At 41.0% G+C, this 26,389-nt stretch overlaps 1 protein-coding gene across 1 annotated transcript in view; it reads right to left on the bottom strand.

The window, feature by feature from the left end:
• calcrl2 (calcitonin receptor-like 2) overlaps nt 1-26,168 on the bottom strand; it is a 31,427-nt gene extending 5,259 nt beyond the window's left edge. The window contains exons 1-10 of the mRNA XM_030733938.1: nt 26,061-26,168; nt 7,930-7,987; nt 7,608-7,785; nt 6,235-6,342; nt 5,378-5,490; nt 4,809-4,900; nt 4,439-4,568; nt 4,175-4,328; nt 3,169-3,229; nt 1,665-1,731 (exon numbers count right to left, since the gene is read on the bottom strand). Of these exons, the coding sequence (XP_030589798.1) occupies nt 1,665-1,731; nt 3,169-3,229; nt 4,175-4,328; nt 4,439-4,568; nt 4,809-4,900; nt 5,378-5,490; nt 6,235-6,342; nt 7,608-7,785; nt 7,930-7,987; nt 26,061-26,155 (1,056 nt within the window). The 5' untranslated portion in view covers nt 26,156-26,168. The remainder of the gene's footprint in view (nt 1-1,664; nt 1,732-3,168; nt 3,230-4,174; nt 4,329-4,438; nt 4,569-4,808; nt 4,901-5,377; nt 5,491-6,234; nt 6,343-7,607; nt 7,786-7,929; nt 7,988-26,060) is intronic.
• Nucleotides 26,169-26,389: the final 221 nt, after the last annotated feature.

Genomic DNA, 26,389 nt, shown 5'->3' with positions numbered 1-26,389 from the left:
TTTGATTTGCTGGGATACAAATTGTACACAACATCAAAGTATTACCATTTCAAAATGCAGTTTAGACTTTGACTAACTACCAATTGAAACAGCTGCTCAAAATGGTAATTGACTGTTGCATTCATCCTAAAACTTTTTTTTTGGAAACTCCGGAGCAACATCCTGAAACATCATGAAAAGTTCAGGATGACCTGAAGATCCACCGACACCAATTCATTACTGATGATTTCCACTGCTGGTGCAAGTGTAAATCAGTGGTGTCCACAGCAGCATAGCAATACTGTAGCACAGAGCAGGTAGTGGTCAAGTAGGACAAGGCAGGTGCAATGATCACAGGAATATCAGGGCAAGCACCACATTTGAGAGCTGGTCATGGGCCTCATCTTAGAGGTGGGCTTCTGCCCCACCAGACAGGTGACCAGACAAGGCCACAGACCAACTGATGAACAAGAGCAGGCTGTGGTCGGTTTCATTTGGGCCAGAAATGATGTTCACCTTGCAGAAACCAGACAACACATCCTGGACAATGAAGACATCGTCAACAATGTGGAAGCTGTGGACCACTACAATCGACCACTGCCAACCACTGCCAACCACTGCCACATGCTGAAAAGGGACCAAATGCTCTACTATGTGCCTTTTGAGAGAAATATAGACAAAGTAAAGTAACTGAGGATTAATTAAGTATGTTCAGTTTCATGAAACCTGCTTGTGCAAGATTCCCCATCATTGTTCTGTTTTTAATGAATCTCTTTCAAACATTTCTTTCTACTTTCAGGGTTCATGGTGCTGGATGCTGTCGAAGGTTTTTTCCAAGATGTTTGGGAAATGTTTTTAAATAGTTAATTGTTGCTTTCATTTAAATGGAACCTATGTTATGATTTACTGTGCATTACATCCATCCATCTTCTTCCAGTTATCCGGGGTAGTTCTTCCAGGGGTACATCAAGGCATTCCCAAGCCAGCTGAGAGACACGCTCTGGGTCCTGGGTCTGCCTGGGGGCCTCCTCCTGGTGGGATGTCCCTTGAACACCTCACCTAGGAGGTGCACGGGTGGCATTCTAGTTAGATGCTTGAACCACCTCATCTGTCTCATTTCAATGTGGAGGAGCAGCCGCTCTGGTCCTCTTACAGTGTATTTAATTAGTAAATTTCATATTCGACTGCATCTGCAGTATTCTCTCTACTGATTCTTTTTACAGCGACATTATGTGCAGGACTATGATGAAACATGTATCATATATTCTGTACTTCAGTATGAGTATGAACAACTAAACAGTGAAATGATTGGTACCTCTTGTAGTACCAGTTTTCTTTAAAAATAAAAATGCAAAATGCAGTGTTTGGAACATTGAACACTCTGTTACAGGCGGTGACCATGTTGATGTCTAGAGTTTTGAAACTAGTGCCAAAGCAATTTTGAAAGTGGTAAATAGCAGGAGCACGGTATCACTTTGCTGTCATTACCCTGGCAATAACTATCATGAGCTTAACCACTTAAAGGCTAACACAGCGTATTTTGATTCCTGTGTCAGTAAATGAATGTGCATGTGATATGCTGACTATTTCATCTGTATCATAGTGTGCAGCTGTATAATGAGTTGTGACAGAATATTTAAAAAATCTAAAAGATAGATACTTAAAATGCACTGTTATCAACTCACAATGAGTGCAACATGAATGGGGGCGTGTATGATGTAGAGCAGTTGAGTGTGTATGCTAATCCAGCACCTGAAACAAACACAAAAAGGAAATCCAGACACAGTTCCTGTAAGCCCTCACACACATGGCTTATTCATCATCGTTGTTCATTGAACAATGCCATTTGATGAGACAAATCTATATTTTTCAATTGAAAAGGAAGAAAAAGCTCTGGCAATGACTGTAAAATTAGACTAGAGGGAAAACCTGCAAAAGTGCTTTAGTTTTCGAGATGCCCCATACCTGAGGTAGAACAGCTGTGTTATTCATAGTCTCTAATTCTCTAAAAATATTTGACTGAGAAATTGGTTAAATTCACAGATTATCTGGAGCACCCACAAAATTAAAAAAGTGCTGAATAATGCCAAGCCAAATGGGAGCTTCACAGTGGAAGCTCTGATTGCTCTGATCTCAGATTGTGTGTGACGATGGGCACAAAAGTACAACAGGTGAAAAGTGCAAATATGAAGATGTGTGATAAACATATTCGTATACTTTTCGATTGTTTTTGCTGGGATTGTCCCAGTATCACCAACCAGGGCTTGTTGGAAAAGTCTGACTGTGCTGAATACAGCAACATATAACATGTGATTGTATCAGGTATAGTCAGTGTTCTACATTAAAACGAGTGCCACCTGGTCCGAGCAAAATAAAAATGTGAAAGGGCTGGAGCTATCAAACTATATTATATACCAAAATATATTTTACTCAACTAATGTCCAAGCTGACATCTTCTTATAATAACAATATTGGCAAAACCTATTTTAAAAAGCTAGACACAGTCACTACATAAGCTAACCCCATGTGCCACAGTCTTTATAGATGCCTTCATGGACACCTGTAAAGTGGCTCATGGGGATGGGTCAAATTACAGCTTGAGGATGTTTTAATTGATTACAGTTAATCAAATCACCCTCAGAGAGTCAGGCTCAGTCTGTCATTAGCTTAAATCTATTATATCCTATACAGTGACTTTAGTTTGTTGAAGATCCGTCCATCCATTCTCTTCTGCTTATCCTGTTCAGGGGTACACCCTGTACATTTCGCCAGTCTGTCGCAGGGCCAACACAGAGAGACAGACAACCATTCACACTCACATTCACACCAATGGGCAGTTTAGAGTGACCAGTTAACCTAACCCCACTAACTGCATGTCTTTGGAGTGTGGGAGAAAACTGGAGTACCTGAAGAAAACCCACACAAACACGGAGAGAACATGCAAACGTCACACAGAAAGGCTCGGGCCAACTGCAGTTAAACATTTCCATGTAAGAATCTATTCCCTGTATGAGAGACCTTAGAGAATATGAAAAACACTCATGTGCTTTGTTCTACCTCCAGTCGGGGTATCTCAAACTTCTGGGAGTCTTTCCACTGCACCATATTTCTCATCTTAGCCTGGACTTTACAGTTTTACAGGCTTTACAGTGGTGACAATGGCAGAACAGTAAACATGCTACATCTTACGGGTCATTATGGAAAAGCCCACGAGCCACAGCGTATGTGATAGCAGGAACGATGGGAAAACCTTTGGACAGAAAGAGAAAATCAGACAGAAACAGTTGCCCAACACTCAGAATCTCTGCAGAGGCTTCTGCACTTACAGGTTTACATCTCAGTTTCTTAGTTTATTGGTGAATGCAAATAATTCTCTCTAGCAATATACAACGATCAGCCCCAACTTTAAACCATCTAATACTGACCCATCGAGGCATGGGCATAGGACCTCCCTGTGCTACAGTATGTGGCATGTGCTGGTCTGCAACAATGTTTGCACATGAATGGCAGGATCCAACACTGCATTATAACAAAATGATCAATTCTATTCACATGACCTGCTTTAATATTGTGGCTGATTGGTGTACATGTTCATCCTGGAAAGCTAAAGTCACAGTTTTCAGCTGTTACACCGACAACTTTGATGATTTAAATGTAAAGGTGACATGTAGGGTACATGCCACGCTCTTTGCAGGGAGCATATACTGCTAAAAAATAAAGATTAGAGAGACATAAAATAATCTATTACTAATACTACATCTAACCTTCTGGGTTATAGTTTCATGTTAAATTATGTTTGAAATGTGTGTGCAATGAAAGCAGCTAAAACCTAAATATAATAATACACTTTCATACAGTATGTTCAGGTACAATGCTGTGAAAAAGTATTTGCTCCCTGCCTGATTTCTTAGTTTTTTGCATATTTGTCACGCTTAAATGTTTCCAGTCATTAGTCAAGGATAACCTGAGTAAATACAGAATGTGTTTCTTTATATGATGATTTTATTAATTTAAGGGGTGGGGGGGCTATGTGGCCTAGGGCCAGGTGCTGCAAATCTACCGCTAACACCCGATGAGGGAAATTCATGAATAACCAGAGTAAACTGTGACACAAAAAACAGGAAATAGCACGCAATAAAATCACTACAAGAAGATTAAAAAAATGTCAAATACATGTTTGATCCTCCTGACTCACCCCACCCCAGGATGTAGTACCAGAACAGCTGCTGTTCCCCGACAAAGACGGCCACTATGATGAGTGTGTGGAGGTAGATGCCTTCACACAGCATCCAGAAGTAGGTGGAAACAGAGGTATACTGAGTCAGCACAGCCAGGATCTTACAGCTCACCTGATGGATGTGATAGCAGATTTGAATGAAAATCGAATTAAACACAGAGGAGTGGGCATTTTTTTGAAAACAGAGAAAAATCATCAGCGTAAGGAGATCACAGGGCTCACAGGGTTGCTGGCATCTATGGCGTGGCTATTGACCACACTGACCGTGAGCCATATCATAGTAACAATTGAGTTTAAGATGAAGGAGAGAAACATGTTCTTATGGAGGGAGATTCTCTGGCAGCTAAGACTCCTGAAAGAGAGCAAAGGGAGTAAAGGAATAGCATCAATTACGATATTAATTACGATTGCGCCAGATTAAACTAATACTTTTTTTGATTATCCAAATAATTTCCTTGCCACCATTTTCTAGGATATTTATTCACATGAATGTGAAAAGGAACCAAACAGAAAGACGTTCAGTAAAGTGTTTATACAACGACTACAGAAGCACTCAGTCAGCCCAGACAGAAGAAAACCTCCCATGACTCACTTGAAGTAGGAGAAGATGATCAAACTGATGACTAAGGAGACAATGGAAAGACTGTGACCCACCATGGCCATGTAGTAGACACTGATGGCAAGCTGCAGGAAAAAAAATGCTTCACTATGATAAATATAAATGGATTCATCACTGATTAAGAGTTTTTTCTTTTAAAATCAATATGCTAGCAGCACAGGAAAACAATACAATATTTGCATATCCTCTTTACAGTATGTGAAAGCAGAACTGCCCCTTTGCAGCAAACAGGAAAGCAAAGACAAAAACTATAAACATATATAAGCCTTCTGGGAACAAACAGAAAAACTGCTGGATGGCCATAAATTTAGATACACTAGACAATAGTCATTGTTGGATGACTGGCTGCTGGAACAGTACTGCACAGAGCTGCACTTGTAGGAATTAATTACTTTGCATCAGTTCACTTTGTGCTGGGTTCTGATTACAGTAAAACTCACTGCTCTAATTTGGCCAAACCATCCCAAATCCAAACTAAAGAAGATTAAAGGAACATACTACATGGTTAAAATGTGTTACATGGTAGTTTCACTGTATTTTACCTTGAGTTTGTCGTTAGTGTGTGCTGAACACATGGTGTAGTTGGACCAGATTCTGTTGCTCTCTGGGTGATAGAACCACTGACCATCGGGATTACACACTTTGGTGACCTTCTCTGTTGAATGAACAGTGAACAGATTTTGCATGTTGACGTAGCTGGCAATGAAAGAGTCAGCATACTTACAGTTACACTTGTGTATGGTTTGTAGTATATACAGTTGGGTCCATAATTTGCTGGACAAACAAACAAACAATTGTTTGGAGTTCAGCCAGTAGTTCAGTTTAGGCTGAAGTGCAGACTTTCAGCTTTAATTCAAAGGGTTTAACAAAAGCATTGCATGAACTGTTTGGCAATTACAGCAATTTTTGTACACATTCCCCCAACCAACATCATTCTAAATATAAAGACTGTTTTTAATACTTGGATGAAAATCCTTGGCAGTCTTGAACCATGATGAATGACCACTGATGAATATCCCATTTCTTTGCCTGGGGTTGCATTTGCAGTGTGCTTTGGGTCATTATCCATTTACACTGTGAATCGCTGTCCCAGCACTTTTGCGGCATTTGTCTGAATCTGAGCAGAAAGTATAGCCCAATACACCTCAGAATTCATCCTGTTACTTCTATCAGCACTCCCATCACCACTGGTAGCCATAAGTGTCCAATTACTTATGTCTCTAATTTTTGCATAAAGAATGCAAATTTTCTGTTAAACCCCTCGAATTAAGACTGAAAGTCTGCACTTCAGTCACACCTATAAACATTGCGTCTTTATCCAAAAAATTACAAACAAAGTACAGACAAAAGAAAAAGAAAAAAGAAACAAAATTAATATTTGTGTCTATTAAGGTCTTACCGGAAGGGTCAAAGTCCATAAAGTATGTTGGACACATCTGCATGGCAGTTCCTGGAGCTGAGTCGTCCCAGCACAGCCAGCCGTCCCATGTACGGTTACAGTAAGGGTCTACAGAGGGCAGTGAGGAAATGTCATAAATAGGCAGGTGCTAGAAAATAAAAAGTGTGTAATCTCATATTAGACCTTATTTACAGTCGTGAATTTGTGATCACACATGTAGGCTGATATTCTGTCAAAGAATGCAAATGTAAAAGCTGGTTCCATATATTATACACTAACTACAGTATATCTCCTTAGACCTCCATTTAAATGTATATTATCAGGCATGGGCAACTTTTTTTTTCAAATAAATTATCTCTTCAACATAAATAGTGTGTTACTCTTATATAAACTATGCATGTAACCATAGCTGGCTTACACAAAGCTCGTCAACAATAGTCGGAAATTTGCTGGTACCAGGTCGCGCAGAGGCATGCTGGGATATGAAGCACACAATAATGTTTCAAAGGCAGCAAAGTGCTGAATGGGAGTAACAGGCACTGGGGAAATACAAAGGGCAAGTTTCCTTTCTCTCTGACTCACTTCCTCTCTTCCTCTTTCTCTCTTTCTCTTTTGCATAGAATGCACACACACACCAAATGCTGAAGGAAGGCCAGCTAACTGATAACTGATAGCTATTATACTGCTACCAGTTATTTAACATGGTGCATGTTGTTTTACCAAGACTCTAGAGATTTAGGTTCAGACCTGAATACAACAGGCATTGTTTCATCCTTGAAGTATTTTTCATGTTAAATAAAAAATTAAGCATCTACTTGATCTTATAGAGATCCACACAACAGCAGTGGGTGGAGGATCGGAAAATATCCAGACAGTGGATTGTGGATGCCACAGGAGGGAATTTCAAGGACATTCCACGTGCGAAAACAACCTAGTGGGTTTGGTAAATGCACATTTTGTAAACAAGCCCACCTCCAGCGCATGGTTGCTCCATTGAGCTTTTAAATACCATTGCTAGCATGAGTTAAAGTTCTACTTATATGGTGGCTTTAAACTGCCATAAACATTATTACAGGACTAAACAGGATCTCACTGATCTGAAAGCTGAGAGTCTTCCCCTTTTTCATTTACTAGTCACTCAACAAGCCAGCTGTTCCAGCATAAGCTCCTAAGAGCAATGCTTCCTAAACACAATGAAATTAGAATAATGTGATGATTTTTTTTTCTTGCGCGCTGTTTGTGTTTATATTCGCAGACAGAGTGATTACATTAAAACTGCTTAAACATCTGTCATCTGCCAGGAAGTTCATCGAGCTGCTTAAATGTTTATCAGTTGAGCAATGAGCATGTGGATCAATCTAAAATTTCATCACCTTGTTCTGTTCGCGGTGGATCGTGGATTATTTTCAAGTAGCATTCAAACTGAGCAGCCAGGATCTGGAGTCTGGACTCTCCCAGTATGATGGCGAAGTCCAGGTCATTAAAATTCTGCTGCCCTGCAACTGTGTTTTCAGCTCCCACCGGGGACCCCGCATCTTGACAATGGCACACCTGGGCAATGTGGTCATTGAAACAAAGAGTACTTTAGAGGCACTACAAATCTACAATGTCCTCTAATTAAGTCAAAGTACATTCTCCCCTTGACATAATGCAGTAAGGACACTTAGACAGTTAATGGGTGAGAGCAGTACTCACCTCTGTGCACAGCGCCAGTGCAACCAGCAGTGAGAGCGTTAGAGTGTTGCACATGTCTCTAAAAGGAGACAAGAAGAACAAGGAAAATGTGATTGTTAACCATTTGAAGTGGCTGCAACTGCTTAATTCAAGTAGTGCATGAGACCACCACTACCATACATCAGAGTATTTCATATAGTATTACTGTTGCATGCTGACCCCAAAGGCCTCTGTGTGAACGGTTTTATAAGCACGTTCCAGTCTGTTTATACACTGTTTGTGTATTTTCTCATATATCAGGAACGGAAGTTCATGCTCCCGCAGTCCTTTCTCTCTACTGTCCACTCAGGGTCACAGAGACAGATGTGTGTTTATTGATATTTTGGAGCAAAAGAACAGCAAGTTCCCTTTAGCTTTTCATCTTTAATGAACAAGCCAGTGACAAAGTCTCCAACAACAAATACACAGTCGGTGTCAAAAGGCTGTGTTCTTTAATTTTGTTGTCCTTTTCCATAGTCACAGATGGAAATTTAGACATTTATTAAATGCCGACTTTGACAGCTGTTTATTCTGTTTAACGTTCTCTTTTCCCCAAAGCAGCATTTCTTGTGAAACCCTGTTTTCTACATGGAATAGTTTTTCAAAATATGTTAAAGTCAAACACAATTGACAAAATTACAACATTTTATCAACATAGTTACAGAAAAAAAAAACATTTTTCCAGATGTGAAGGGAAATAAATGGAAGCGTGCATGAGAAAAATATGAAAAAAAGTAGAGTTCAAATTTATGCCAATAACCTCTCATTAGAGGCCAGAGTAATGAAAATATTTAGACAGATGTGAATAAGAAAGATGGAAAAATAAAGAGGAAAGAAACGTGGGGAAAAACAATGTGAGTGAAGGGTGTGAAGCCTTCAGGAACTGGTGCCGTTAATGAATAACGCTTTCTTCCTTTCAGCCGCTCTACGCAGAGCATCCGTGTGTCATAGAAGGAAAAATCGGGACATAGCATCATGTGGGAGGCGACACCAAATAGGCAGTTGCTGCAGAGACTGCAGGAGATATTGTGCTTCACTTTACAATGTTAATTTTTAATAATTTTTTTACCAGTGCCTGAACATGATGTAATTTCATCTCATGAAATATGAAGATTGCAGCTCAAAGTATTCAGTTTTATCATTTTTGTTGGAGCCTGAGAAAAGATCCACTCATGTAGTATCCGTGTTTTTATTAATTAATAAGTTCTTTTTTATGAAATAGGCACATTTAATCCCAACTGATTTAATTTTTGTTGTTGTTTTTTTTTTTAAATTATTATTTATTCATTTTTTGGGGGTTTTTTGCTATCCAAGTCTTCTGCAAGCCTCCTTAACTTTAAAATAAACATGTTTAAATCCTGGCACGAAAAAAAAGAGAATGCTTTTGGACTCTATAGCTTATTTATTCGTGTATTAATACAAATATATAGGAGAACAAAAATGTATAATAAAAATAAGAGAAAACTGTATAATCAAAAGGATCAGCATAATAATTTGAATTATGGACAGAAAAAAAATCGACAAGCAGACATAAATGACTTGTACCTGGGTTAGAAGTGAAGGCAACACATAAGAAATGTCCCGAGCTCATTACAGTAAGGTAAGATTCCTTCAAAACTGCTTGCTTCTGCAGTTTCCTCCACCAGCCCCACAGAAAGGTTTGGTATTGCTGAGTCTGCTAAGATCAAGTGTAGCCAGGGATTAGTTTGCAGTGTTTAACCACAGCTTTTCCCACCAACTGGGGGGTATATAAAATTGACCGCAGCAGAAGGAAATTTAATGCCCATATCGATCTTTAAAAGTAACTTACAGAAGTAAAAAAAGTCACTCGTGTTTTTCTTTTACTGGTCTTGAGAAGTGTAAGTTATTATATTGTCCTTCATGACTACCCCACGCGTCCCCATCTTTGGCGCATTGCATCGCAAAATGTGCTGTGACAATTTTTCCCATGAGCTGCAGTTTGAGTTTCTGTCACTGACAATGATGACACACACAAAAACACACAAATATTTAGAATTATGATTCAATCCATCAAGAACCAAACAATGAATGCCCCTCTATCTGTTTTGTACACAGTTGCCTCCAGCAATGTATTGTTCCCCATCAGAACATTGTCAACCCAAGGACATGCACCCTCACATATCATAATACCTTGGCAAGTGCTCGCTATGTGCCATTGTCACCAATAAACACTGCATACAATCTATCTGTGAGTTGTAGCCAAGTAGTTTGGTTTGTCTTTGTTTTGCGGTAACAAACTGTGATGCTCTGGCTGATTTGTCACTTCCTTTGTCCCTGTGTTTTTGTATTTTCATTTCTCCAGGGTCATCACCCTTCATTTTGAACAGAGTTGAACCACATGCACATAGGTTTGTGTGGATATAAAGAATTGTGTCCTATCTTTGTTTCAACAAAAAGCAAACACTTTAAGACACACATATACTAAACCCAACAGCCTTTCCTTATGATCTCTATCTTTTTCTTTTACTGCCGTTCTTCCTCCCAATCTACTTTTGCCCTCTGCTCATCCTACACTGCTGACTGTCAGCATTTATCTCAGTCATACTGGTTGGTTAAGTGGGAACAAAAACACTAAAATCACTTGCATGTCAGTGACACTGAAAATTGTTGTTCTTCTATGCCTACCAAAGAAAAAGTGATCTCTGTGAAAGCCAGGCATCACTGCTGACCAGCGTTTAAACTCAAAGCTTCAAACAGCTGTCAGTGTCTAAAAAAGAAACCTCACACTGAGATCCGACCAAAAGCCTATCCCAGCTGCCATAGGGGTAGAGGCAGGGTACACCGTGGACAGGTCACCAGTCTGTCTCAGGGCCAACACAGAGAGACAGACAACCATTCGCACTCACATTCTCACCTGCAGCCAATGTAGAATCACCAGGTAACCTAAACCCGCTAACTGCATGTCTTTGGACTGTGGGAGGAAGCCAGAGAACCCAGAGAGCACCCAGACCTTCCTGCTTATAGTGCTAACCACCGTGCAACCGTCCCCCCCAAGGTCGTGGTACATGTCTGCCCCCCCCTGAGCCTGGTTCTGCTGGAGGTTTCTTCCTCCCCACTGTCACCTAGTGCTTGCTCATAGGGGATTATTTGATTGTTGATACCGGAGGATCTCTATCATGCAGTGTAAAGCATCTTGAGGTGACTGTTGTTGTGAGTTGAGACTAGAAGAATAAACCTTTAAATTAATATTAGGCTCCAAACTTTCCTTTTTGATAAGCCTCACAGGCTCATAGTCAGGTGACCCTGAACTTCTCTTTGCCCTCACCCACTAGATGTTCACAACACAACCCTCCCTGAGGCTGGTCCTGAGCTTGGAAAAATCTCCCTTCCAGTGTCCTGATCCTAGAAGAACCACCTTTTAACAAGGAGGGAGGTCTTGCTTGCACATAGGGGATCATCTGATTGTTGAAAGTCCAGTATAGGTCAGGCTTTTCCCCAAAGCTCAGTGCATTCCTTTAATGGAGTCTTTCTCTCTTTCTCTAGTGAGATGTTTAGGTGGTCTGAGAGCGGTCATTATCAAACTGGAATGCACTGCTTGCTTGCCTGGTAACAGCTGTAGAAACAAATCAGAGCCACGAGTACACCACATGCAGCAGACTCACACTAGTAATAACACAACAGCGTAACAGCAGAAAGTCATCACCTATTGGCACTGTTAATCACAGAAAATATTAACACGAACCCGAGCCCAAACTCGCGTCAGACGCTGCGGCATTTCTTGGCAACCAGAGATCTCAAGGTTGGTGATATTTTCAGTGGATGGTGAGGTTTCACTCACAAACCTCACAACATATGCACAACAGCTTGTGGTAATTGGGCCAAACTGCTACTTCACAAGGGATTTTGGCAAACCAATTCTAACTAAATTAAGATTAAATGTCTGGCTGTAAAAAGAGGGGAGAGAGACTTAATATTTATGCACAATATATCAATGTGTCTAAGGGGTTTTATTGGGGCAAGAAGATGAAAAAAAGCTCACCAGGATCCTGATGTCCTGAGACAAAAGTTCATACAATGCTTTAAGATCACAGGACCAGTCATCAGTGGTACTGTGGAAGGGCTTTATTGCTAAGCATTGTTTTTCTCCTAAAACAGAGGTGTTTATAATGATTTTTAGATAAGCCAGAATGACTCTAATAAATCCTCCCTTTCTTTGTACATTGTGCTCTTTCTGGAAGATAAAACACAAATATGTCTACATCTGAAAAAGCACAAACAGTATCGCTCAATAGTTCACGAGAGAGACGCCCAAATGGGGTCTGATTAGAGTGGCCACTCCCTGAAATAGGCAACAAAGTAAGAGAAAGATGTGGAGATAGCATAACAATAACAATAATATGTTTCTTTGGCCTGTGTTCCACCCTTTCATTTCCTTCCAGTGTTTTAATAACACCACACTGTAATGTTTTTGGACAAAATACACAACAAGAGCAATCATACTTGCAACAGTATACGATCCTGTAGGTTTAATATCTTTGGTAATGAAGAGCTTTGAGATGCTCATTGTTCTTCAGATACAGCAGGTGGCAGAAACACAACAACATCCTATAATTTGTGGTTCACGTGAATGATCACCTGCACTCCCCTGCATCATCCAGGGCTGGGGGGAATCTTGACCTCAGTGCCTCTAATACTAATAAGATTTTTTTTTTGCTGATTTCCATTTTTAAAGGAATGGAAGGATCGATTACAGCTCTGCATATTTCTTGCCCAAAGACTCACCTTAAATCAGTGAGGTCATCTTTGTATAATAGCCAGCAGTGACTACTTTTTCTGAAAAAGTAAATAAATAAAAAATAATAATTGCAAACGCTACATTAAAAATTTTTGCAAGCCTTTGGTAAGAGCTTCAGTGAAACCCTCAGGGGTTTGTAGCAATGAGCAACATTAACACAATCAACCTCCAAAGATCTCTTGGAGCAGAAGTGCAATAATGGTACTGGGTCAGAAATCACTAAACATTTAAAGGAACAAACTAGAGACAGATGGGTTAAATGGGACACAAGACACCGTCTCCATGCTCTCTCTCTCCAGCTGCACACAACCATAGAACATTTCACATCGGCCTCCTTTAGAAAGTGCTTTGAGTGCTGAGTAGAAAGGTGCTATAGTCCACTTTTGAACTCTCAAATTAAGGACACCAGCCTGTGCTAACACCATTCACACCTATGGGAAATTTAGAATCACCAGTTTGCCTAACCCCCACTTTGGCTTCCTCCCACATCTTTGGACTGTGGGAGAATACCCAGTGAGAACTCATGCAGACCCGGGGCGAACTCCATACAGGAAGGTCCCGACCAGCTGGTGGATTCGAACCCAGGACCTTCTTGCTGTGAGGTAAAAGTGCTAAAACCATGTTGCCCTTGAGTTTAATATAACCACTTTAATTTGAACGAAATATTTAGTTTTGCAGGCTCTTAAATCTGACTCCTGTTTTATTTGCCTGCTTGGTTGTGTGAACGGGTTTTGCGTTATTTGTATCTGAATCAAGTTATTTACCAATGAGCTCCCCAAACACCCGCTTTTCCTCAAACTGCCTCTCCCTTTAAATCAATTACATCCTCCTACAGTTTCCACAATGACGTTTTGACATCTCTTAAAGAGCGGTCATTTCCATTATGAAGTTATATGTGCAGTACGTGTAGGTGGGCGAAACAGTAGTGATGTTATCAGCAGAAGAGCCAAGAAGACATTCAAGTAGGGGGAACTGTGAGAGACACAGCACAGCATACATCACAACCTCATTGCATTCCTGTCTTTTGAGGTAACTGCTGTGGAGAAACCTGTATCTCTGTATCAGTACTGTATCTCCTGCAGTCTGAACCTAAAAATATCTCAGATCATCTACGTCTGAGTGAAAGTTTAGACTTTAGTCCTTACTGAGTAGATTTATTTCATTTTTGAATCTTGGTCTTCATGATCTGGGATACTTTAACAGAAGATGAGCAGTCTATAGCCTTAAGCCTCACTGTGAGAGTCATAGAGTCACGAATAACATATAATATATAGACGTGGCTGATATTTTCACTTGAACTAATACACATTTGATCCAGTGCCTGTAGATGACAACTAAAAATAAAAACAAACAAAACTGTAATTTTTTGTATTTTGATGATTTAAATAAATAACTTACAAACCAGTCACACTGAAAAAGTATTTACTTAGCAAGCACACCTTCATATACATAAAATTAGACTGAGAATTTCCAGATTAAGTGGCAATGATTAGATCATCCTTTGAATGACGGGTCTGACGCGTTCTTTTTAAACTTCTGACATGGGGCTCTGGTGTCCTGTTTGCTACTGAAGTGTGTGGTGTCATCAGATCAAGACCTAAAGAGCTCTTTAAGCCATTTAGAAAAAAAAAAAGGTTTTAAATAATTGTTAATTTTCCAAGAATAGATGCCCCAAGAAATTCAGCTCAAGAGCTACAGAAAGTGTTCAAAGAACCCCAAACTTTTATCACAGGTTCTGCAGGTAACTCTTGTAAAAGTTCACGTGAGGAGAAGACTGCTCAAATGCAACCACCATCAGCGGCATGTATCACACCTGCTGATATTTTTGTTAAATAAATGAATGAAAATGCTAATTTTTCTTTCCTTCCCTGAAGGTACACCATCAAAGTTGATAAAATACCCAAAGAACATCAAAGAATCCTATCATTTCCATGGGACATTCTTCTTTTCTTTTTTTTTGCATGATTTTTTTTTTTTATGGGATCACAGGTCACCAGCTGGAATGATTTCCAGATCTTAGACGTCACTATTGCATAATGAGTAATTTAGTACAAAAAATTAAATTAAATTGTTAGTGCATGTTACCAGTTTTGCAGGGAGGAAAGGATTTAAGCTGTAGGGAAAATAGCATTTTTGCCTTAAAAACAGTAACTTGAGGAAGTTATTTTGGGAAGAATTGCAGTTAGTTTGAGAAAATCCAGACACGCGGGCATATGTACCAGAACAAAAACCAGCACTGACAGCTTAAATTAATTATGAAAAAACAAATTTAAAAATAACAGCCTTTAGAACAAATAGGTGGCTGGAATCCTTATGCTGTGCGGCAGACAGAGTTTGGAGCCAAATGCAGGTCTCGGAAAACCAGGAGTAAATGCAAAACACAGCTTTAATGCTGAAGGTTTACAGGATGAAGAGCAGGGAATCCAAACGGCAGAAAACGCATGAAACATGGTATAAGGAAACACACTACCATAAGGAATGACACAACAAAGGACAAAGGGTGACTGAGACAATATATACACACAAAAAACAACTGGGGGGAGAGGCAACAGGTGGGGGACACAGCTGAAGACAACTAACACGATTACACAGGAAGAAAAAAAGACACAGAGACCTGCCGTTAGCAATATGAAACAGGAAGAGACACAACTGGACGAGGAAACAAGATTAACTTGACACAATGAAACGAGGGACTGAGAAAGACAGAAAGACAAACACAGAGACAAGACTGAAGGAACAGAAACGGAGCTATACAACTAATACTAAGAACTAAATAACAAAAACAACCAATACAAATCATTTGATGATGACAAAAAGCACAAGATAATTGTCAAGTGAGTTGAGATCTTGATTGCCCGCTAGCCTAAGCTTGGTGCTGAGTGAACAATCATAATTCAAATTTAAAGAACCGTTAGAGAATGGAGTATATGATTTACGATCAAATGATGTGTGTAAGTGTAACAGAAATGATGGTTGGAGCAATGTGTTGAGGAAACTGTGAAATCATGAGCCAAGGGTAAAAAGAGGAACTGAAAGCTGTTGCCTGGAGATGCGTGGAGCAAAGTTAGAAACATGTTCAGACATGTCCCAGGATTGGAAAATACTTAAAATCTTATATTAGATAAGAAATGAAGTAATGTCTGGGTTAAACACCCTAAAAGGATATCAGGAATGGGGTGATAACTGTCATGATGATGTTTAGAAAATAGGCTACGTCTTAGAATTAAGATATATAAAGAGGATGCACAGGAGCAACAGTCGAGAAATTCAGAAGCCTTCTCCCCGGACAAGAACTGCCTTACGGAGAGGACTGCCCCAACCCTCTGTGGATACTAATTCGACTTTGAACAGTTCTGCCGGTATTCTCCCTGCTCCTCAGTTGAAGTCGGATGCAGCTTCGCTGTGGAAATTCTATCTTTTGGACTTTGGACTGAGTCAGAGAAGACTTGTGGATTACAGCGTGAGGATTGTAAAAGGACAGTTAACAGAAGGACAGAAAACATCTTCCTTTTGGACTGCTCCTTTTTTCCCGCTTCACCGAGGCAGTTCAATGGACTGGGTTTTGGGTGCGGTCGCTTTTGGCCAGGTGACTCATCCGAAGTCCTTTCTTCCCAAAAAGGATTTTAAACAATTGGACATTTTCAAACCCCTTCTTCATCAACCCAGCTCATAAGTATTCATTTTGATTAAGATCAAGTGATTTGGAAAATTAGGCTCTATGATTGATTTACATTGATTTTGAGTTCTGAATTTTGAGTTGATTACTGAATTTTAAGAATTGATTGAGAATTGTATTTTGAGCTAATTGCAACTGCTTGAGCTGAAACCTGCAAAATAAAATTGACTCTAAAAAGTCAGTATAGTTCTATTGAGAATTATTTCCCCATTCACGGTACACTTAGTCTCATGCCATAGTAAAACTCTAACATCTAGCTCTGGTTTGGTCACACTAGTCTACTGGAATCCACTTAAACTTTACTTATGTCCCTTGGGCTTGCTGTCCGAGCCTATAAAATTTGACCTGGCAAATTTCCAAGTGCATTGATCACAAGGGTGAGCCTCCAAAACTGACAGGACTTAACCTCAGACACCGCTGCAGGAAGCCTCCCTGACGGGCGATACTGGGGGATAGGAGGAAGCGGGGCAGACGTCAGGATTAACGGAGGTTAGAAGCCAGGCGAGTCACCCTGCTACAGCTTAAGTAGTGTTATATCGAATCAGTTGGGGTAATACTCCGCTGATGTGTACCCAGGACCCTATTAAACGGAGTAGCTGTCACAGATATACCTGTGGGATCTAACATAATACAGAATAACACTATTAGCAGAAGACTATAAATAACACAGAATTCATCTCAAAACCAAACAGAACAACAATTCACAGAAAACTCAAAACTCTGGATCCAAGGCCCAGGGACATGACAACTGTCAGCAACACAAGGGAAAACATGACTCTGTAATTAAAAAGTCTTCTTTTTCAGATAACTATAACAAATACAACTCAAAGTAGGAATTAATGTGCTCTGCTGGAGATGAGGATGTTTATCAGTGAAGAGATAAAATACCAAAAACACCACGGAGAACCAGAGGGAGCAAAAAGAAACAGCCAATTACTTTGTTTACAAGCCAGATTAAAACTGCAGCTGAAAAAAACCTTCTGTACGTCTCTCTAATAAGCTCTACAAACTACAATGGGTATGTATCAATAAGTAGAGTTAAAAAAAATACAAATACTATAACGTTAAAAAAGCCTCAACGCCTATTAATAAAAGTCTTTTAAACTATTAAGTGATTGTCTGCAAAGCACTGTTACAGTGTAAACACTGATTTTGTAGAAACATGGACTGATTAACAATTCATGAAAGGATTCATGAATTGTTAATCCTTTTTTCCAGGGTGGAAGCTGCATGTTGTTCTTGGACATGGTATAATTCAACCAAGGGTCCTCCTCCGGGGTCAGTAGATAACCCCGGAGGTGATGTAAGACAATTAATGGGAAATTTGGAAAAAATATTCTAAATTAGTCTCTGGAGCTTGAAAAAGGCGACTGGACTTCTTTTTGTTTCTTGAAGACGTTTCACCTCTCATCCGAAAGGCTTCTTCAGTTCTCAACCAAATGGTGGAGAGACCCAGGTATTTAAACCCCTGTGGGCGTAGTCCCATGGAGGTGGTTATGACCCTCTATTGATCATGTGCGTGAACACATGTGCCCAGGTGTGAAGAGGGCGTGGGTCATATTTAATCAGTGGTTTCAGTTGAAACCAATTTAGGACTCCGCTCCATTGTTTCCTGTGGCCTATTGAGGTCACTGGAACAAAGGTGTGAATGGGGGTTGAGACGTCTGGGAAGGGAGCTCAGGACAGCACTGTAAGCGGGGGAAAGTTGGTGACGTAATCCACCTCCTCTGTTCAATGATGGTTGTTCACAGTGGACATAGATGGCTTCTTTCACTCCTCTTTCAAACCATCTGTTTTCCCTGTCCAAAATGTGAACATTGGCATCCTCAAAAGAGTGCCCTTTTTCCTTCAGATGCAGATGTACTGCTGAATCTTGTCCTGTCGAGGTGGCTCTTCTATGTTGTGCCATTCGTTTGTGAAGAGGCTGTTTGGTTTCACCAATGTAGAGGTCCGAGCACTCTTCACTGCACTGAACAGCATACACTACATCGCTGATCTTGTGTTTGGCGGGTTTGTCCTTGGGATGAACCAGTTTTTGTCTTAGGGTGTGACTTGGTTTGAAGTATACTGGGATGAAAAGGAAAAAGCCATTGACCGCCCCACTTACTACCGCCTGTACCCTGGAGAAGCCACTCCATGCATTTATGGACTCCCAAAGATCCACAAAGAAGGAGTCCCACTTCGACCCATTATCAGCAGTATAAACTCGGTCACCTACAACATTTCCAAACACCTCGCCACCATCTTATCACCGCTTGTTGGCATCACACCCCACCACATTGAAAACTCTACAGATTTTACTAACAAGGTCCAGAATCTTGTACTGGATCCAGATGAAACCATGGTGTCCTTTGATGTGGTTTCACTTTTCACTTGCATACCCACAACTGAGGCAGTGGAGACCGTCAGAAGACGACTACAGGAAGACGATTCCCTACTGAACAGAACCAGCTTCACCCCAGATCAGATTTGTGCACTTTTAGATCTCTGCCTTACCACAACATATTTTAAATACAATGATGGATTCTACAGACAGAAGCATGGATGTGCCATGGGCTCCCCAGTGTCTCCCATTGTAGCCAACCTTTACATGGAGGAAGTGGAAAGTAAAGCTCTTGGTTCTTTCAAAGGGATGGCACCTAGCCACTGGTACAGATATGTAGATGACACCTGGGTCAAAATCAAAACCCAAGAAGTAGAAGCCTTCACTCGTCACATTAACTCAGTGGATAAATACATACGTTTTACCAGGGAGGACACCAGAGATAACAAGTTACCATTCCTGGACTGTGCAGTGCTTATCGAGGAAGATGGAAGCCTCAACATTGAAGTTTACCGGAAGCCCACACACACAGACCAGTATCTCCTCTTTGACTCCCACCACCCTCTGGAACACAAACTTGGGGTGATCAGGACCCTACAACACCGTGCGGAAAGTGTTCCCTCTAAAGCAGAAGGGAAGCATAAGGAACACACACACATTAAGAAAGCCCTCAAAACATGCGGTTACCCCGACTGGGCCTTCATCAAATCAGCTAAGATGCACAGGAATGAAGGCCAAACACAAACTACAGAGAATAGGAAGGACAAGAAGAAAAACATTGTCATCCCATATGTGTCAGGCTTGTCAGAGAAACTCAGAAGAATTTTCTCCAAGCATGACATCCCAGTATACTTCAAACCAAGTCACACCCTAAGACAAAAACTGGTTCATCCCAAGGACAAACCCGCCAAACACAAGATCAGCGATGTAGTGTATGCTGTTCAGTGCAGTGAAGAGTGCTCGGACCTCTACATTGGTGAAACCAAACAGCCTCTTCACAAACGAATGGCACAACATAGAAGAGCCACCTCGACAGGACAAGATTCAGCAGTACATCTGCATCTGAAGGAAAAAGGGCACTCTTTTGAGGATGCCAATGTTCACATTTTGGACAGGGAAAACAGATGGTTTGAAAGAGGAGTGAAAGAAGCCATCTATGTCCACTGTGAACAACCATCATTGAACAGAGGAGGTGGATTACGTCACCAACTTTCCCCCGCTTACAGTGCTGTCCTGAGCTCCCTTCCCAGACGTCTCAACCCCCATTCACACCTTTGTTCCAGTGACCTCAATAGGCCACAGGAAACAATGGAGCGGAGTCCTAAATTGGTTTCAACTGAAACCACTGATTAAATATGACCCACGCCCCCTTCACACCTGGGCACATGTGTTCAAGCACATGATCAATAGAGGGTCATAACCACCTCCATGGGACTACGCCCACAGGGGTTTAAATACCTGGGTCTCTCCACCATTTGGTTGAGAACTGAAGAAGCCTTTCGGATGAGAGGTGAAACGTCTTCAAGAAACAAAAAGAAGTCCAGTCGCCTTTTTCAAGCTCCAGAGACTACTATGACCTGGATGACTGAGAATCTACACAGACACAATATTCTAAATTCTGCTTTAAAAACATATGGACTTTGGTTTGACTATTTCTTTTTTGTTGCTGAATATTGTTTTATTTAACTCACTGAACCTCAAACAGATGTAAGTTTAGACTGCAGGAGTGTGGACTTCATTTTCCCAAGGGGCCACAGGAGAAGCTGGGACCGTTGTAGATGGCTGCACCTATAAGCTCGTAAAGAAAAAAAAATTAATATTAAGCTGAACTCAGTTTTGCTCACTATTAATTTTTATCTCTAGTGAGAACTGCTCCAGTGCGAGCTGGAGGCCACCACCTGATGAAGCCAACAGGACCACAGAGATGAGACTCTGAGGCCACCAAGGTGGAAGCCTTTGGCCGCTACACCTAGAAATTCTGTCCATAAAAATTATGAACAGAATTGGTGACGAGGGGTAACCTGGCGGAGTCCAACACCCACCGGAAACGAGTCCAACTTATTGCTGGCAATGTGGATCAAGCTCTCGCTGCACTTGTACAGGGACTGAATGGCCCACAACAACAGGGCAAACACCCCATACTCCCGCAGCACCTCCCACAGGATACCCCGTGGAACGGGGTCAAATGCCTTCTCCAGATCCACAAAACACATGTAGACTGGATGGGCAAACTCCCACGCACACTTGAATATCCTCAAGAGGATAAAGAGCTGGTCCACTGTTCCACAACCGGGACGAAAACCACATTATTCCTCTTGAATCTGAGGTTCGACTAATGGACGACCTCTCCTTGCCAGCACCCTGGCGTAGACCTTTCTGGCATAGGCCAAACTGTCACAGCTCCGTTCCCAGGCAGTTTTGCTGGGACTGGGACTGTGGGTGTGTATGTGTGTGTCCCTCTGTGCATTCATGCATCTGTTCACACATTATTCCTATTTATTTGTATTCCACTGGGGTGGGGGTGGGGGTGAGGGGTGGGGGGGGGGGGGTTGGAGGGGGATCACAGAGAAGCAACACAAACCATAGTAATATGTGGGGAAGGGAGAGAGGAAGGATGGATCCTCTGTCATCCTGCACCAGCTTCCTCCCTTCTTTCCCCTTGCCACTTCTAAAGAGCCCAACAGGTTAAAAATAAGCCATTGTTACATGTACACAAAGGGATAAGGAAAGGACTTTCATAGTGAGGGGGACACAGATAACATTCTCAAAGCTTCTTAATATAAAAACACACAGTTAGATAGAGAAAGGTGAGGAAGTTCATTTGCAGAATTAGAAGCTGAACAGTGTTATACTCTTTGCCCCCTATTCTGCCACCCTCGCTGTCTTTGTACTTCAGTTGGTGGGTGTCAACTGTAAAGAAAAATGGGAGGGTAAGTTGGGTTATAAGTCACACCTTTGTTTGACACACGAATATGTAAACGTGCAATAAAACAACACAGTATGCTTGGACACTAAGAAAGGTCAAGTAAGGCCTCCTTTATTGTTCATGGCTTTCATCACTAGAATAATAAGCAGTGAACTCTGCTGTAATTTCAAACAAGGAGACATGGAGATGCCAGTTTATTAAACAGACCTCATGCAGCAAAGAACACCTCAGCTGTGCCTGAACAGTAGCACCCAGGTCACATGTCTCACTAGTAGGTAGAAGTTTACAGCATTTTGGAGCGTGCTTGAAGATATCGATATATTACAAATTCTTTTTCTTGCCTTAAGTTATGTTACACCTTCATCTTCACATTTTTTTAAGCAAAGGGGATGAGAGGGGCTTTTTGCCACATCTGTACTCATAACCAATTTCCTGCCCTACAAAGCAAGTTCGCTAACCCAGGACACATTTCCGTTACCTGCCTTCACTAAATCTAATCGTGCTGTGCAGCCACACAACAGTGGTTATCGTCTTGTGAATCCCTCGTGGCCTGGAGCTTATAAACAGGGAGCAAGCACGGACATTTCTCATTCTATTTCTCACAAAAAAGAACAAACTATACTCCTAAACAAATATGAGGACTGAGCAACACAGCTGGTGAAGCCAAAACCAGCAAAAAAAAAAAAAAAGCTGGCTCCCAACATCACTGCCCCCACATTAAGCCATAAGTAGATCCCTCTATAATTACAACTGAGTATTAAATTAAATTAATGTCTTGTTTACATGCATTTATATGGCACGGACTACAGTCTTCCTTTCAGCTGCAACCGTGCTGGTGCTGAATGGTGAGTAAGTAAAGAATGAAGTCCTCCTGTGCTGGCTCACCCATTCTCTCTTTCTCTCTGCTCCTCTCCCTCTATGTTTGAGTTAACCACACCTTGTGTTTCAGGGGCGGGTCCTACTTCTGCTCCCGCCCTGCACACCTGGGATTAATGAACTCACCTGTTATTGAAGTTGGCTCCTTCTATCAGAGCGGTTGCTTGCTACTATTCGGTGCCTTCGCCTCACCTGTTTGCTCTCCTCTGCGCAGGAATCCAGCACTGCCTCTGTGAGTTACCAAGAGAGAGTTTTCCCTGTGGGGAGATTTGCCTGTGGACCTGTCTGAATTGGAGCCTTGGATTTGCTGACTGGAAATCCTTAAGCTTAATCTGAGGGCTCATGTTTCTGTTTCCTCTTCTATGCAAAGTGTCATGTCTGCATGTTTTAGTCTGTTTAAAATTTTCATCTTATTGCTCCGAATGGTTGTATCTCCATCCAGTCGATAAGCACTGACTGATAACTCCCTTTGGAAATCAAAACTCAACTGAGACATTTCAGACTTATTTGCATTTCTGCATTTGTCTGGCATTTAAATAAAAAAATAAAAATAAACAAACTGCCAAATTAAACATGCGGATCTACCCGCTGAGGCGTCCCCTTGTGAATAAAGGAGCACCCGAAAGTCGCTTCCGTCTTAATTTGTCTGGCAATAACTATAACGATACGCACGTCTTTAAATAGAAATGGAACACATATTTTAAAAACCTGTGCACTAACCTGTTGTAGAACAGAGAGAGCCAGCAGCTAGTCAACACACAAGATCCTGTTATGCAATAACCACAAGGAGGTTTAATTACAGTTCAAACAGGGTACTTGAACCTACAGGCAGGGGGTGACTGAAAGGATGCACTGCACTTTCATTAAACGAATGCTTTGCACTCAGAGTGATCTCAAAGAAATATCTCTAGAATGTAAACTGATCCAGACTAAATCTATTGTTTTATTTAGTACACACTACACTTGAGGCTCTGTTTGTTTTACGACTACGAATAATGGCAAATCTTCCACCCCAAGCTTTAAAGTCCATTTTTCGGAGGGGACTCGAGGTTTGCAGAAAGTGGTCTCTTAAAATCATCTGACCCCGTAAATCACTTATGAGAGCCAGCACACCAGCAGCACCAGGATTTACAGCTACAGTGCTGTCCATGACTGATTGGGAACTTGGTTATGTTCCCATAGCTGGACCCAAAAATAGCTCCTGCAGCTTGGAGCAATGCCATGTGGTGCCTTTTTATTTTTTATTTCTTATTTATATTTTTTGTCCCCAGGACCATAAAAGAAGCACAGGCAGTACGGACCAGTGAGTACAGGAAGCCTGACATCTTCTTAACTCCTCTGTCCAACCAAACACAAGCTCTCCCACCTAACAGATCTAACAGATTACCGCCAAGTGGGTAATGGTGACGCAGAAGGAGATTAAAACTAATAAAAATGGTAAAAATATGCCAGCTTTAGCAGTCTTTCCCATCTATCAGCCAGCGTGGGAGCAAGCACACCCTGACACAGTTCTCAGATATGGTCAGCCTGACACCATGTTCACCACCAAAGCATCTACTCTGATTCTTTTTTTCATCCCATTTTCCATTCATCTCATTGAAGTTCTTCCTTAGTTTCCCCCTGAGAATGAACAGTCTCTTTTTCTCTCACTTGCTCAACTTCCTAGACAAAAATCCCATGTTGCTATACAAAAAAAGAAAAAAAAAGAAAAGAAAAAAGGGACAATTCAAATATGACTGTAGCAAGATGGTTCCCATTTTTGAAGCCACCTTGAAAATTACTGACAACTTTGATTTGTAAAGCTTTATAGATAACAGATTCTAAATGAATAACTTCCCACAACCTCCTATCATGTAAAATGACAGGACATCTTTGACACCCTAACAACAAACCCTGCAACTTGCCACCTATTATTCCCATACAGCATGCAACCCAACCTGTCAGTTATCTACCACTGAGCCTAAAATAAGCTCAAGTTTTTTTTTTTTTATGTACCAGTAGAGGGGTAGGAGGGGTGGTGGTTGGGGGGTGGGGGAGTGTTGGCTTGTTTGTGTTATGAAAACTGAAAAGCCAGTTGGGGGTTGGGAGCAAAGCAGCAGCTCAAACACCTATTAATACACTGATAGCTGCCTGGCATGAGCAGGCTGTTCCACTGAAAGACACACTGGGACACTGGAGTGTAGGGATGCAAAGTTTCCCATGGGCACATGCACAGTCAGGCCATGGAGTCCAGGAAACATCTCAAGGTATTCAAAAGTCAAGCAAAGGAGCTGGTCTGAGATCAGAGAATCCTTGGATGTGAGGATTACAACTTGGCAACACGCGCCAAGGATATTCTTGGAGACACCTCACTCAATTGGCAATTATAGGAAGAAACACACAAAGCAAAACAGGAAACTGTTGGTGACATAAAAGCTTCTTGTTAAATTCAATAGAAATACAATAATACGAGTGAGATTCATTTATACAGGGCATGAAGTTCTCATGAAAAAGTGATTCACACAAAGCAAGTGCTACCAGTCTGCAGAGGCTTTCTGGTGATTGCTAATGTGCATGTAGAAGGAAATGAAAATCACCCAGGAGAAATGCAAATGCTAAGAGAAATTACAAAACAGGCTTCAAGCAGGGTAGTGTATACCTCCGTGTCTCCTATAATGTTTTACTAGGTGCTGTTAAATTAAGCTGAATGTCAAAAGGAAAAAATACACCTGGGAGCCACCTCCTTAATTTACACTCTTTAATTAGTTTATCAAACAGCTTTAGTCCACAAGGATACAAAGCTTTTACAAAATTTCAGCAGAAATCCTACTAACACAAGTCCTGCTTTAAAAAGCTGCTGTATTAGAAGCTGACTGTAGCTTGATTGAATCTCAGAGTGCTGTTAATGACAGGAAACACTATCACCTTCCACTAAAGCACTGCTATATTGTCCATCTTTACTGTCATATATCATTTACTTTTCATGCCATGTTGACTCAATGCAGACTCCCTGATGTTGACCATCTGCCATCTGTGTTTCACAGTGGTGGAGATAGCCATGACATCCTCTATTTTATCCTACTGTATTCTATTCATATGTTACTTAGAACTGCAACAGTGGTAGCAGCCAAGGAGTCAGCTCAGGGTGTGACCTTCCCTCAGCTGGTATGAACCCTATATACAAAACCCAATAAGGAAAAAAAATGTTATAAATCCTTTAATATTGCACTAAGTACTTCCAGTGAATCTGTGAAAGCTGTTTCTGTGCATTAACCTTATTGTTCTAGATCACAATAAACAGTCATAAATATTTCTGCTACTACATTTATTGACATCTTACAGCAGCTTGTAGCTGTACGGGACTTACATGTCTACTTTACACACTTTGCACAGTCATAAAGTAACTTTCACTTTTCTAACGCATTGCATTTGCCATAGTTTTGCTTTTTCATAAGGTAAAACAGCATTACATTTTGCGCTGTATGGACACATGTTTCAAGTGAAGCCTCATATAACATTGCAGTAAGTCGTGCCCTGGACTGGTTCCTAATATCTGATGCTGAGACTTGTCGCTTACCGTTTCTTTGAGTGAGCTGTCAAACTGTCTTTTCCTCCAAATATCCCCATGCTTGCATGATCCGAGCGGAGCACTGTCTCATGCTGCCTTTGCATCAACACTGACCAAACCCGACCACTCAGTCGTAGGAGTCAAGACAGACGCCAGAGGGAATACTGGGTTCCTGCTAGCACTTTCAAAATAAAGCATCTCGGAACTGGACTGGCATTTTATTATTTATTCATTTTATACTGTTTACTTGATCGAAATAAATTGAAAAATATTTTTATTTAAATAAAGGGTCTCATAGGCACTATTTTACACTTCTATGACTGATCTTATTGATCTCA

The sequence above is a fragment of the Archocentrus centrarchus genome, chromosome 7 (assembly GCF_007364275.1).
Source record: "Archocentrus centrarchus isolate MPI-CPG fArcCen1 chromosome 7, fArcCen1, whole genome shotgun sequence".
NCBI classification, from domain to species: domain Eukaryota; kingdom Metazoa; phylum Chordata; class Actinopteri; order Cichliformes; family Cichlidae; genus Archocentrus; species Archocentrus centrarchus.
This window is presented reverse-complemented; position numbering and strand designations above follow the sequence as displayed.